The following is a 16,240-nucleotide window of genomic DNA, read 5'->3' as shown; positions in this document are numbered from 1 at the left end:
TACTTTCTTAGACCAACTCACCGATAGTTATGTCATTATCCATTGCTGGAAGTAGGGGACTATTGTCCAGTTATCTCGTACACAGATTAGTACAATTAACTAGAATAGTGTTGATGTAAAACGGTGCCTATATAAAACATTTACCCAAAAATGGTAATTGTCCCGCCCTAATAGATGACGCATTATACTTTGATTTACCCCCAGATATCATTCGGAGCTCAAGGGAACATTGTACTTAGAGGCTAAGGTGAACACGTCATCCTAGCATGAACCTTATGTAGAACTATCAAGTAGTATGTGGCTCTTGCCACGTTTAAGCTGTTCTGGTCTGAGTTAGAAAGGATATTTAACTCAGACCGTGGATATTTTAATAACTCGAAAAGTACTATCATAGATATTGTAGTTTTCCTGTATTTAACGTTGTAGTTTCCTGTATTTGATATATAAACATAGAAACAACATAAACAGTGTTTCAGACTTAATTGATCATTGGAAATAGTTATCACAACGTGAAGTCGAAGAAAGTCCTAGACGATCGTGCCACAGCCAATTAATTATTTGTTGCCGAGACACAGGATAGTGTTACAGAGGACCCTGTAGAGGCCACAATTTTGATCCGATTTTGATGAAACTTCAAATTTATGTTTATATCATGAAGAAGTCACAATTTGTATTAAATTTTAAAAAAACATTTAAATATATCACTGTTACACATCAATGAAGGTTAAGTTCGAATTTCATAAATATTTAACCCAAATTGCCAGACAAAATGGTCGCTTCTTGCATGCAAATACTGTAAAAGTATGTACTAGTACCAAGGTTGTGGACCCTCCAAAAGTTTTTTCTGATTTTGATGAAACTTAAAATCTGTCTTTATATTCCAAATATCTAGGTCCCTTTTGATATTCACACCTTTCTGACCATAACCTCCGGGATTATGGCCCCTGATTGTACGAACCCTGCATACCCTACAAAGGACATATTACACGGTATATGAAATCTAATTTTATATTCAATCGATGAAAAAAATATGTTTTCTGCCATTTTGTGATGGAAAATGGCCGCCTTATTGGATTATTGAAAATGAAAAATTATATTGTATTTGTGTTTGTTGTCCCGGAAAACCCTATAAAGGACACCCTAGAAGGCCTATTCAATTTCAAAGTGTTTCTAATTCAATATTGTGAAAAAAATCAAAATTCACCTGGAGCTGGAAATGGCCGCTACTTTGGAAATGGCCAATCCCCGACCAAAAAAATAGTGCTAGGCCAAAAATTTTGCAAAAAATGAAAATGAATTTGTCAGCTCAATGAATTAAACATACCTTATGCAAGAGCTAAATCTGCCTATTGCAAGTCTATATTTAGGCATCAGATGTTATAGAAATTATTAATTAGACCTTTATTTACGTGACAAGCTCAAAATCAACTCTGTAGACCCTAGGATGGCTTGGATACAGCTAAGACTTAAACAGTTGTCCATTTAAAATGAAATCAGTAAATGCTGGATCAAGCTAACATTTACAATTAGTCACACCTGGAGACTGGTGATGAAAGGCCTGCCAAGCGAGGGTACTATAGCCATTGAGAATGTTACTTTATGATCAAGAATATGTGGGTGGAGCTATCAAAAGTATCATCTGTCAATCATACGATCGACAATTCTCGTAGACAGTGCGGACACAGTTGATGCCTATTTCTAGTCTAACTTCCAACAGTGACAACTCCGTTCAGAATAAAGTAATTTTACTGAAATTTTCAACTTTTTCTTTTTTTATCATCTGTTTTTGAATTATTATAGCAAGAATGGCCAACTCTTTATTAAACCCTTAAATAATGTATCTTTAACAAGTGTATTCATTTTTCAGAGGGTAGTAGATTAACTTTAGCAAAAGCTTCGCAATTGCCAGCTACTGTAGAAATTTTGAAAAAAAAGTTAGAAGATGAAGAAAAATTATTAAAACAGGACCGTATTCGTAGAGAAAAACAGTTCTGGGTTTATTATCAGGTATAGAAATATTGATATGGGCCAGCACATAGCCTACTATAGATTAAATTTTGGTAACAAGCTATTTGTCACCCATAGTTCATCAAGCTAACAGTTAAATCAAAGAAGATTTTCTAGAAGAAAAATTCATGACTGCTAAGTGTCCACATATATTTGGCATTTTGTGAATCATCACCTACAAATAATTGTAGATGTGTACTGGCCTTTGAATTATCTTATGTGTATTTATATGTGTTTCTTTTTGATAAGATGAATATGAGAGAGAGAGTGTAAGAGAGAGAGAGAAACCAACACATGGTTCAATTTTATTTCAATAAATCGCTGGCGCATAGGGTTTTTTTTAGCAGTGGGAGGAAACCGGAGGACCCGGAGAAACCCAAGAGGTTGGACAGGGGCCCTACTCCTTGTCACGTACAACTGGAGAATTGAAACCACACCAGTTCATCAATGACAGACCTTATGATACAGCACGCACATGCTAACCATTCGGCTTTCCAACCCCCCTAGATGAATATTAAGAGCTGGGGCCTGTTTCACGAAATTTTAACTAAGATAAAATCCAAATTTTAGTAATTTGATTGGATAATATTAGATTGATTTTAGTGCTTAGCCAATCAAAATTGAAGTATCTACTAAAATTTGAATTTTATCTTTAGTTAAGATTTTGTGAAACAGATACTTCAATTTTGATTGGCTAAGCACAAACATCAATCTAATATTATCCAATCAATTTACTATCTTATTTAAAATTTCTTGAAACAGGCACCTGATTTTTAGTTATTTTTCACATTGTCAGTTTCAAAAATTTGTACAAAATTGAGAAGCTAAGATATCGTCAACCTATTTTTAAAATTCATTATTGTGCATAAGAATAAAATTTAATAACACTGTTTAATTATTTTAGTCTTTGGTAGATGCCCTATTTCTGTTAGAGAAGTTGATTCAAGATTATCGGCTACAAGAGCAAACAGAAAGTGACAGAATAACAAGTAAATGGTTGAAAGCTAGATGTGATACTATGTCCCTTAAAATAAGGTACATTTCTAAAAATATAAAAGTAAATAAAACTAGACCTGTCCTCGAAACAGGTTTGATAGTTTTTATACAACCCAATCATACACTTATACATTAATTTCAATATCTAGTAGATTAATATGTTTTGTTGTCCTGGGTTTTATTTTTTTTTCAAGACTCTGTCAATTCCGACATCCTACGGGATCGATACAAATACAATATGCCGGATTACAAAACATGTCGCAATACTCAATTGCCTCAGTATCGGAAGTATTATTATACCTTTGAATACCGGGAGTATTATGATAATGTACTCTCGAACAAGGATCTTATTTGGCTGTTTTTTGTCGGCTTTAGCCGATTGGTAAAACAATGAACCGGCCACTATGATATCATAAATCTATCTACTTTCTGCTAAATTACTTGTTAATTAAGTAGTCAATCAACTTGCTTGTCGGCTACACAATCATACCTTAGAGTAAGAATCTGCCATGTGGTTCATAATCCGAGTAATTAGCACAAGTAATGGTAATTTTGATAATCCGGTAAAAAAACAAAACACACTTGCTGATTATTCATAACAGGTCCAGTAAGTTGCCTTGTGGAAATAGGCCACATGGCAATCGAAGGAAGACGATACGATCTCGGAATGTATTGTGCATCTATCGCGCGCCTTCGACGGTCCATATGAATTCCAGGTGTACCGGTAGATATTAGAATAATAATTAGATCATAATTTAATGGTTTCACTGACCAGTTATTAGTTAAATCTTAGTTGAATATAATCCTCGGATAGAACAGCGAATACACCGAGAAACGGTCATTAATAATATATTATGAATCTCCAATGTGGAATATGACACGTGACATCGGTTAGAATTAGGTCAGTAAACCAGAGATGCTAGTTTTAGTTTTTAATAGCGTTTACCGTTATGATTTTTTTTCTTTTATACACATGCTGACAGAGGCTTGATTTTTAAAATATTGTCATTATTATTATTGAAAGCTGTATGGCATAGTTGTATGGGATTTAATTTTAAAGCCATTTCAATTATGGTTGTCACTGATCACTGTGCTGTGTGTCTATCATGGACGAATGAATAAAAACATTTGCAAGTTACCTGATAGAAAAAAAACCCCTACAAATTGCGTTATGAAGAAATACCATGGTACGTATCAACTTATATCCATCGAAAAAAACAAATATACAGTAATTTATTCAGGAATATTACTGACATGAATTTCGAGCAGGTACGTGAATTAAATATGATCAATTTTCCGAACGGTGTACCTGTTTCACGTTACAGGCTATTTGTGGTAATTACATACAGTAGAATACGATATTCCTCATAACAAATTACCAAGAATTATTTTTGGTGGAAGTCTGGTTATATTAAAGGGAATGGAAGCTTAGAATTTTAAAACCCATTTCCTACCAGGACCTCATTTGACCCAATTCTGGCCGATTTGTTTCAAAATGGATTAAGAACCCTGCTCTCGAATACCCAGAACTTAAAATATGATAACGTCGGAATTGATAAAATCTCCTGTTGTGTTTGAAGAAGGTACCAAGGATTCAATTAGTTTTGCAAGCGGTTTATCGCCATCTTTGTTGTCAGAAGATACACCAACCCGAATGAATAGCACTTTTCTTTCAAGCCTTACAATTTGCTGACCAATTAGACTGATAGGTTGTTTTTATACGCCCACATTTTCATGTGGACGTATATTGTCGTCGCCCCTGTCCGTCCACAATTTGTTTGTGGACTCTCTACAGGTCACAATTCTTGTCCGATTTTGACGAAACTTTAAATATAGGTTTGTCCCCAAAAGATCTCGGCTGCTTTTGATATTGGCATGTATTGGATCGAAACTTCATGGATTATGGCCCCTGTTTGTACCAAAAATCACGTTTTTAGCTTGTGGACCCTATAGAGGTCACAATTTTTATCCGATTTTGTTGAAACTTGAAATGTAAGTTTATAACCCAAAGATCTCAGTTCCTTTCGATATTCGTGCATATCGGACCGTAACTTCCTGAATTATGGCCCCTGATTGTACGAAAAATCGCGTTATTAGCTTGTGGACCCATAATTTTTATCCGATTTAAAAAATCGTTTTATTATATCACCGTTACACCCTAAGGAAGGTTGAGTTTGAATTTCGTGAGAAACCGTACCAAAATTCCCGGACAAAATGGCTGCCGTTTGTACTCGAATAGTGTGAAAATATGGTAAATCAAGGTTGTGGACCCTGTAGAGGTCACAATTTTAATTCGATTTTGATGAAACTTGAAATGCATATTTATAACCTAAAGATCTTGGTTCCTTTCGATATTGTCGCATATCGGATCGTAACTTCCTGAATTATGGCCCCTGATTATACGAAAAATCACCTTTTTTAGCTTGTGGTCCCTCTGAAGGTCACAGTCATTATCTGATTTTAAAAAACTGTTTGAATATATCACCGTAACACCATAATAAAGGTTGAGTTCAAATTTCCTAAAAATCAAACCAAAACTGCTGGACAAAATGGCCGCCGCTTGTACACGAAAGGTGTAAAAATATGGTATATCAAGGTTGTGGGTAGAGGTTACAATTTAATCCGATTTTGATGAAACTTGAAATGCATGTTTTAACCCAAAGATCTTGGTTCCTTTCGATATTAGCGCATATCCGATTGTAACTTCATGAATTATGGCCCTTGATTGTAGGAAAAATCACTTTCTTTTTAGCTTGTTCTCTATCCATCTCTCGAAAATGTGAGCGTATCCTGCCTGGCAGCCGCTGGTTGTCCTAGTGATGGTCCAATATGCTTTTACCGATATCAGATATTGGCAGCGAAGTATATCGGCCGATACAGATACAATTACTGATAGTGGTGGATAAAAAACTACTACACATTAAAATGTCTCGAATAGCATCATAATCTACGTAGATATTTGTCATTGTTAGTCGGAAAATGCGTGGTACTAATTTACCGCAGCAATCAAACACGAACGCTGTGTTTTTAAAGTAATAATTGGGTCAGGCTTCCTACGCAATCAAAAATACACGCCATCTATTATGAACTTAATTATTTGCCGTATCATTAATTAATAAAGTCGAGATTATCATAATTCCTTAAAGTGATCGGCACTGACGGCACCTGTATGTCTATATTAGTTCATGCATTGATACATCAAAGCAATAGCTTCCTGCATGACCTGTCTGTCAACAGTGGCAATCACGTGACATTCTCCCCACATTTCTAGAACTATAGTTAAAAATAAAACATCTAATGGGAACTTATTTGTTGGTAATATTATTAATTAATAAAGTATGATTTATATTATAAGTTATTATTTGTTGATACAAATTATGTAAAAATTGTAAAGTAGCCTAGCATAACAATACAAATCACTAAATTATTTCTAAATTTTTATCATTTGACGGTAATCATGTGACATCAAAGGGATTATATATCCCCACTTTCATCCTTCATTCCAATCATGTGCAAACCATGTGATATTTACCCGACTTTTCCAAAACTTCTATTCATTATGATAGTGGCAGACAATACTAGCAGTGAACTAAATAAAACACACACACACACACACACACCCACACACTTTTTGTTGATATTCTGTCAGTAAATGACATACAGGTTGCAATTATTAACAGATTTGGAATGATCCAGCATAGGGTTGTACCTATTTATAATAGTCCATGTCCAACCCCCAGGGTCAGAGCCACCCCCAATTTTTGTGTTTTTTGTCTACAGACTGGAATTCTAAATAGATCATCATATTTATTCCTTATTTATTTTGGTGCATGTCCCAACCTTCACTTTTTTGTTAATTTTTATCTGTAAATACTCTACAGATTGCAATAATTAACAGATTTTGTTCAAATTCAGCATATCATTTCAATAACAGGGTGGTACCTATTTATATTGTTCCATACCCAACCCCCAGGGGCAGAGCCATGCCCAATTTTTATACGCCCACATTTTCATGTGGACGTTTATTGTCGTTGCCCCTGTCCGTCCACAATTGTTTATGGATACTCTACAGGTCACAATTTTTATCCTTTTTCAATGAAATTTGAAATATAGCTTTATCTCCCTAAGATCTTGGTTCCTTTCGATTTTGGCATGTATCGGACCGTAACTTCATGGATTATAGCCCCTGATTATACGAAAAATCGCGTTTTTATACGCCCACATGGAAATGTGGTCGTATATTGCCATCGCCCCCGTCCGTCCGTCCGTCGTCCACAATTTCGACGAAAATCGCATGGTAGTGAGAACCATCCAGGGTTATGTTTATGTGAAAGTATGAACTTTGATATTTTTCTCCTTCATACATATTTTTGACAATAAAAATACATAAAATAACTTGATTTCACGATTTCTGTTTTGGAGCGAGGTGTACTTTTGATGCATGTTTTCTCACTCAATGAGGCAGAAATGAGGTATTCCGGCTTCAACTAAGCTGTCACTCCCAGTATTCTTCCAGAAAGTGTCGCCAAAATGGTGTTAAAAGTTGGCAAATTGCCAATCTGTGGTGACAGATAATTCCGGTGCTAAATTTCCCTCGTGGTGGAAGCGTTGACCTTGCTGCTGTCCGCGGCGAGACAGGCGCAGTGTCACCACAGATTGGCAATTTGCCAACTTTTAACACCATTTTGGCGACACTTTCTGGAAGAATACTGGGAGCGACAGCTTAGTTGAGGCCGGAATACCTCATTTCTGCCTCATTGAGTGAGAAAACATGCATCAAACGTATACCTCGCTCCAAAACAGAAATCGTGAAATCAAGTTATTTTATGTATTTTTATTGTCAAAAATATGTATGAAGGAGAAAAATATCAAAGTTCATACTTTCACATAAACATGACCCTGGATGGTTCTCACTACCATGCGATTTTCGTCGAAATCCATGTGACCCCACATTTCGAAATTTGAGCGTGAAAATGTGAAATTTTCGATATTTTCAATTTTCAGGAGCGAAAATTTCTGCCAACCCGGGGCCGGAGAACCTAATTTTTTTGTTTGGCCATAAGACCTGTCCAAGAGCTCCAGAATATCCAGAGATGACATTAGCCACACTCGTAGTTTGGCTGTGAACTCGTCACAAAGTTTCGATTTTCAGTCGTTTTTATACCAAATTCAGTACAAGTTAGAGACCCAGGGTTTAGCCGTAGACCAAAAATAATGCCAGATTCGGAAAATTTGGCCAGAGTTCCATTAGAAAAGCAAGTTAAAATAAGTCTATTGGCTTTTGAACCTATCTAATTCCTTGCTTGAACTTAGCAAATTTGCGGTTGGATGTGACTCAATTTTCCGACATAGAACTCTTCTGGGCGCAATAACTTCGCCAAAAATTGTTCGATAGGCCTGTAATTTGGCATATGGTCATCTCAAAGGATCCATAACAAAATATAAAAAAATTGGAAAAATCCGGAGGGGTCGGGTTAAAACCTTACATCAGTTGATATGGAATGACCCATTAGTGAGATGAAGAAGCCTATTAACGACAAAAGTTATCAACCGATCTGTATGAAATTTATATGCAGCATTTAAATTAGTAAAACAAAGAAGCCTATTGAATTTCAGCAATTTCCGCTAATTACATCTAGAGTTATGGCCCTTGTTTCACTTTGTTGAATCTTGTGAACGCTCTAATGACAACAGTTATCATCCGATCTGTTTGAAATTGATATGCATCATTTAAATTAGTGAAATGAAGAAGCCTATTGAATTTCAGCAATTTCCTTTAATTACGCCGTGAGTTATGGCCCTTGTTTCACTTTGTTGTACCTTGTTTATGCTCTAACGACAAAAGTTATTATCCGATCTGTATGAAATTTATATGCATCATTTAGATTAATAAAACAAAGAAGCTTATTGAATTTCAGCAATTTCTGTTAATTACATCTAGTGTTATGGCCCTTGTTTCACTTTCTTGAATCTTTTGAACGCTCTAATGACAACAGTTATCATCCGATCTGTTTGAATTTGATTGCATCATTTAAATTAGTGCAAAGAAGATGCCTATTGAATTTCAACAATTTCCGTTAATTACACCGTGAGTAATGGCCCTTTTTTCACTTTGTTGTACCTTGTGAATGCTTTAACAACAAAAGTTATTATCCGATCTGTATGAAATTTATAGGTATTGTTTAAATTAGTAAAACGAACAAGCCTATTGAGGTTCAGCAAATTTCCATTAATTACATCTAGAGTTATGGCCCTTGTTTCACATTGTTGAATCTTGTGAACGCTTGAACGACAAAAGTTATCACCCAATCTGTATGAAATTCATATGCATCATTTAAATTAGTGAAATGAAGAAGCCTGTTGAATGTCAGCAATTTCTGTCAATTACTTCTAGAGTTATGGCCCTTGTTTTACTTTGCTGAAAGTTCTGTACGTTCGAACGACAAAAGTTATCATCCAATCTGTATTATTTATGTATTATTTGAATTAGTAAAACGAAAAAGTCTGTCGAATTTCAACAATTTCTGTAGATTACTTCCAGAGTTACAGCCCTTGTTTTAGTTTTTAGAACCTTATGAACCCTCAAACGACGAAAATTATAATGTCATCTGTATGAAATTGTCTATTAAATGCCCCCTAATTACCTACAAAAGAACAAATATACGACAACTCTTGTCGACCGCTCGGACGATTTAGCTGCTGTGGGCGTATGTTTAGTTGCCTGGCAACCTATCTTTATAGCTTGTGGACCCTGTAGAGGTCACAATTTTTATCCGATTCTGTTGAAACTTGAAATGTAAGTTTATAACCCAAAGATCTTGGTTCCTATCGATATTCGCGCATATCGGACCGTAAATTCCTGAATTATGGCCCCTGATTGTACGAAAAATTGCGTTTTTAGCTTGTGGACCTTATAGCTCTAATTTCTTTCACATTCGTTTAATATCTAATCTTTGTTTAAAAATCCGTAAAAATCGTTTAAAATCACCAAAAATCATCTAATTTGTACATGTGTCCAGTTTAAAGCTGACTGATTAATTTTGATAATGAGTGTCCAATTTACAAGTATTTAATTTCCTGATCACTGTTCAAAAATTAATCATTATACATCATTAATCAATTGGGTTGGGTTTTTTTTTAACAATGATTGAGAAATTAAACACTTGTAAATTGGACACTCATTATCAAAATTGAATGGTCAGCTTTAAACTGGACAGAAGTACAAATTAAACGATTTATGGTGAATTTAAACAGTTTTTACAAATTTTTAAACAAAGATTGGATATTAAACGAATGTGAAAGAAATTAGTGCTAGATACACAAGATTAAACGATACCTGGGTTACAGTGTAGAGGTCATTATTTTTACCCGATTTAAAAAACGTTTTAGTATATCACCGTTACACCCTAAGGATGGTTGAGTTCGAATTTCGTGAAAATCGGCCCAAAACTGACAGACAAAATGGCCGCCCCTCGTTCTCAAATAGCGTAAAAATATGGTATATCAAGGTTGTGGACCCTTTAGAGGTCACAATTTTTTTCTGATTTTGATGAAACTTGAAAAGTAAGTTTATAACCGAAAGATATTGGTTCCTTTCGATAACTTCCTGAATTATGGCCTCTGATTGTACGAAAACTCACGTTTTTTAGCTTGTGGACCCTATGGAGGTCACAATTTTATTCCGATTTAAAAAAACATTTGAATATATCACTGTTACACCTTAATAACAATTGAGTTCGAATTTCGTGAAAATCAGGCCAAAACTGCCGAACAAAATGGCCGCCCCTCATACACAAACAGTGTAAAAATATGGTATATCGAAGTTGTGGACCCTCTATAGAGTTCACAATTTTGATCCAATTTTGATGTAACTTGAAATACATATTCGTAATGTTGGTTGAGTGCGAATTTTGTGAAAATCGGACGAAAACTGCCAGACAAAATGGCCGCATGTCTACGCAAATAGTGTTTCATCTGGTATATCACCTTTGTGGACCCTCTAGAGGTCACAATTTTGATCCGATTATGATGAAACTTGAAATGCATCTTTATAACCCAAAGATCTTGGTTGCTTTCTATATTTGCACATATCAGATCGTAACTACCTGAATCATGGCCCCCGATTATATGGAAAATCGTGTTTTTAACTTGTGGTCCCTCTAGAGGTCACAATTATTATCTGTTTTACAAAAACGTTCGAATATATTACTGTTACACCGTAATGTTTACTGAGTTCGAATTTTGTGAAAATCGGACCAAAACATTCGAATATATAACCGTTACACCGTAATGTTGGCTCTAGAGGTCACAATTTTCATCCGATTTTGATGAAACTTGAATTATAACCCACAGATCTTGGTTCCTTTCGATATTTGCGCATATCGGATTGTAACTTCCTGAATTATGGCCGTTGATTGTACAAAATTTAGAGGTCTCAATTTTTATCCGATCTTGGTTCCATTTGATAATCGCGCATATCCGAACATAACTTTTTGGATTATGGCCCCTGATTGTTCAAAAAATCGCATTTTTAGCTTGCAGATTCTCATGAGGTCACAATTTTTTTTTCTGATTTTAAAAAACGTTTAAATATATCACCATTATGAAGGTTGAAGTCTACGCAAATTGCGTAAAAGTATGTAATACGAAGGTTGTGGACCCTCTAGAGGTCACAATTTTTATCAAATTTTGATGAAACTTAAAACATATCTTTATATCCCAAAGATCTCAGCCCCTTTTGATATTTGTGCATTTCAGACCATTACTTTCTGGATTATTGCCCCTGATTGTACAAAAAATCACATTTGTTTTTAGCTTGTTCTCTATCCATCTCCTGCAAAATGTGGGCCTATCCTGCCTGGCAGCCGCTGGTTGTATTTATTGTCTACAGACTGCAATTCTGAATGGATCATCTTGAAACTTTGCATATTTATTCCTTATGCCGTAAACTTCGTAAAGACACTTTTTTGTTAACATTTAGTCGGTAAATTTGGCAAAACAAACCCAACGCCTAGCCTTCTTTGCCTCTTGTCTTATTACTGTCATTGCACTGCAATGATTGCAGCCATTTCACTCTCTTCATTTTAAAAAGTACCATATGAATCAAAGCAGGAATGTGGACGAATATTGCAGTATTACTATTAGCGATGCTCTCATTATACTAGATAGTAGTATAAAAACTAATTACAAACGAAGACTGAACTACATATAAAACTTATATAAAATGGTGAAAAATATGCAAAATCGACTTACATGAAAGTACGAGTATGAAAAAGATTGGTTGCCAGGCAACAAAACATATGCCCACAGGAGCTAAATCCTCCGAGCGGTTGACAAGGGTTGTCGCATATTTATTCTTTTAATTGGGGGCATTTACAAGACAATTTCATACAGATAAGATTATAATTTTCATCGTTTGAGGATTCACAAGGTTCTACAAACTGAAATAAGGGCATGTACTCTGGAAGTAAATAACAGAAATTGTTGAAATTCAACACAATTTTTTCATTTTATTAATTTAAATAATGCGTATAAATTTCATACAGATTGGATGATAACTTTTGTCATTCCATAGGCTTCTTCGAATCTTCATTTCACTAATTTAAATGATGCATATAAATTTCATACAGATCAGATGATAACTTTCATCATTTGAGCATACACAGGGTTCAACAAAGTTAAACAAGAGCGATAACTCTAGAAGTAATTCAATAGGCTTTTCAAATGATAACTTTTAGTCATTCAAGCATTCATAACGTTCAAGAAAGTAAAACAAGAGCCATAACTAATTTAAATAACGGATGATAACAGAGCCCTCACAAGGTTCAACGAAGTGAAACAAGGGCCTTAACTTTATACTTAATTAACGGAAATTGCTGAAATTCAATAAGATTCTTCATTTCACTAATTTAAATGATGCATATAAATTCATACAGATCAGATGATAACTTCTGTTCACAAGGTTCAACACATGCCATAACTCCAGAAGAAATTAACGGAAATTATTGAAATTAAATAGGATTCTTCATCTCACTGATATAAACAACATATATCAATTTCAAAACAGGGACATATGGACAGGCGTGAGGCAATATATGGGTATATAAAAAGAAAAAAAACTTTTGTCACAAGATAGTTTTAGAAAGTAAAGACTTGTCTTAACAAATAATCATGCACTCATTATTGTTTGTAATTAAGTTTATTTAAGAGATCTTAATATTTCAGACTAATTCAACTGCAGGTTTTGTGTGATACCTATTCTTCAGAAACAGTTAAAGCTTTAGGAATTATCAAGTAAGTCTGCCAGCATACCCTTTGGGGGTGTGTGTTTGGTGAAGGTAAAGAGAATCACCTTTTGCCACGATAATAAGTTAAGTCTCAATTGTCAGTACTTACATCTTCAGTCTATGTCATGCATTACTGAAAAATTTTGACTTGGCTTTAAGTTTAAGATATGGCGGCCATTCAATGGTCTCGAGAGTTGATTATGGACTTGTCAAGTGAATATATATCCAAATAATAATTTTAAAACATTTTAAGCCAGAACACTTGGCAAATGTAGTTCTTTCATAATGCCTCATTAATATTGTTTATGCTAATGGTCTTTTTTTTTTTATCTCTTCATAAGGAAACATGTTGAAGAAACCACAGATATTGCAGAGAAAGATTTATCAAGAATCAGTCAGGCTTTAACTGCCTATGATTCAGTTGGAATGGGATTTGAAAATCTAGTTGATGAATACAGTAAATTACGTAGTGAACTAGAAAATAAACGTTGGGCAATGACAGAATTACAACACAGTGTAAATTAATATGGAGTTAAGCAATATAAAATATTTATTGACTTGTTGATTTTTTTATGCCTTTTTTTTGTGATTCTGTGTTGTAAGGTTTAATATGACATTTTCCTCTGATGTTTATGGTTTAAAAGTTAGATGGAATATAAAGGGTATTCATTGAATATTCTGGAATCCTATACAATTAATCCCATGAACAATGACAATATGGGATTACTGAAAAACACAGCATCTCCACCTGGCATGTAGTCAGTGACGTACAATGTTAGCACTGATGAACCCAAGTAACCTCCTCAAAGTAGGTAGATGCAGTGCGGGAAGCTTACAGAGTATGATCCTACGTTCTTGTGCTTAGATTTTAAGTAGACTTTGCAATTAAGTAAACTTACCTTATTTTGTGTTCCCAGAAAATTCTTAAGAACATTCTTGTGCTTAGATTGTAAGTAGACTTCATGGTTAGCACAATCACGCTCTTATGTGTTCCAAGAAAAAACTTACGCACAACTTTGTTCTTAAACATTGCCAATCTAAGCACAAGTCCCAAGCAAGGTATAGGGCTTGCTTACCAACCATAGAGTCTAGAGATATTCGACGACATTTCTTACATGTTTTGATACCAAAGAGACAATTGAAAGACGGGGAATATCCACGAGAAGAAGGCTATAGAAAATTTTGCATCTGCCCTGAAACCATCTTATTTATTTGCCAATTGGTAAACAACACAAACACACAGACTACTAATAAGATCAGATGCTATCACATTTATTCAGCCGGTTTGCATGTGCTTGCGCTTTTTAGCTTGTGGCACATTTTGTATGTGTACATGTATAGGAAACATGCCAAATGCATTTAAATCAACCATTTGCCGGGAAGTTAATGCCATCATAGATGTCATGATAAACAAAGCAGCCCACCAATTTATGATGCAATTCGCATACCAAAACTGTTTTTATGACATTAGAGAGCATCGTAGTCTCAGTTTACCAGTCACAATGTGCTTACTCATACTTCACTTGTGCTTACGTTAGAATGATCTTGAGAATTTTCAAGAGACACCATTTTACAAAGATTCTTACTAAGAAAAAGTGAAGCATGACATTGTGCTTACTTTAAGAATTTTCTAGGAACCGGGCCCTGAAATGGTTGCCGGGTTTGTCATGTGCTACCAATGGCACATTCTCTATGTTAACCATAACATATTATTTCATCTTTCACATTTTTGTAAATAAGTCATGATTTTCAATATTCACCCTTTTTTTTTTTGATTTCGAAATAATTAATCTGTGGTGTTATCTGATTACAGTCAGAAAACTGCACAAATGCAATTTACAATCATCTATATTTATAAGAGTAGTACACTGAGTCTCAGTATATTTTAAAGGAGCCAAGTCACTAATATTTGGGATCTAGAAATTGACACAAATGGGTCGCAACTCATATAATAATGTAATATGAATGTATATAAACTGATTTACATTCAGTCATTTCCGTTTTTACCCCAATTTCAAATCAGTTATGTTTGGCAAAATAGGTAATCTCTAGCATCTGGTTATTTCAGTCTACACCGATAGATAGTATTTATTCGCATGTTCTCCAGATAAGAATATGGCATCACCATTTGATATGACTTGTGGAATGTCTAGCCTTGTTCTTCGAGTCCCATGTTACAAATGATTATTTTGTCTTAAATATTGGATATCAGAAGTCCATCTTTTCCCAGTAAGATCACATCAATGTTAATTTAAATTGACAAATAATTTGTGTTTTTAATGTCGAAGACTTTGGATGATATTGAGTTAGAGATTTAACAAGACCACCAGTATACTTGTTCCTTGCAGGAATAATGTCTGCCAGATTTCTTTGGAAATGTTATTCAGTGACCATAACATTCATGAAGAAGCACTGGGAAGGCTTTAATTGTATTTTACAAGGCATATATTTGCTAAATAGCTTTGCATGGGTGTATAAAATAAAGATGAACCAATATTGAGTTGATGTTAAATCCAATTTTCTTCATGCAACTACTCACTCGGTGTTACCATTTTCATTTGGTTGAAAAAAACTAAGAATTGATTTAATTGATTGTTAAGTGTAGTGTATATCTGTCCACAGAAAGATCTGATGTTAAACATACATTATGCAAGAGCTAAATCTGTCTATTGCAGGTCTTTCTTTAGGCCTGAAATGTTATCTAAATTATTAGACATTAATTAACTTATCCAGACCATAATCAACTCCAGATGGCATCGCTAGCCTGCGATCTTAAAGGGACAATAACACTCTTGCTGGCTTGAAAGCTCCAGAAAATAAATAATATCTCTATCTAAGTACTAGATGTTTAAGTGTCCTACCTGTTGTGTAAATTATCCATTACATCCTATTTTACTTGTCCAGAGGGTTCGAAAATATTTTTAAATCGAAGTTTCATTTGAAAAGGTTTA

General features: G+C 34.6%; 1 protein-coding gene across 1 annotated transcript in view; it reads left to right on the top strand.

Annotated features, from left to right (window-relative positions):
* LOC126814604 (HAUS augmin-like complex subunit 4) overlaps window positions 1-13,852 on the top strand; it is a 30,335-nt gene extending 16,483 nt beyond the window's left edge. The window contains exons 6-9 of the mRNA XM_050539873.1: window positions 1,868-2,007; window positions 2,912-3,042; window positions 13,228-13,296; window positions 13,631-13,852. Coding sequence (XP_050395830.1) covers window positions 1,868-2,007; window positions 2,912-3,042; window positions 13,228-13,296; window positions 13,631-13,814 — 524 coding nt within the window. The 3' untranslated portion in view covers window positions 13,815-13,852. The remainder of the gene's footprint in view (window positions 1-1,867; window positions 2,008-2,911; window positions 3,043-13,227; window positions 13,297-13,630) is intronic.
* The last annotated feature ends 2,388 nt before the right edge of the window (window positions 13,853-16,240 follow it).

Source organism: Patella vulgata, chromosome 3, assembly GCF_932274485.2.
Source record: "Patella vulgata chromosome 3, xgPatVulg1.2, whole genome shotgun sequence".
In the NCBI taxonomy this organism is placed as follows: Eukaryota; Metazoa; Mollusca; class Gastropoda; family Patellidae; genus Patella; species Patella vulgata.
Note: the sequence above shows the minus strand (reverse complement) of the source record. Positions and strands in the feature narration are given on the sequence as shown.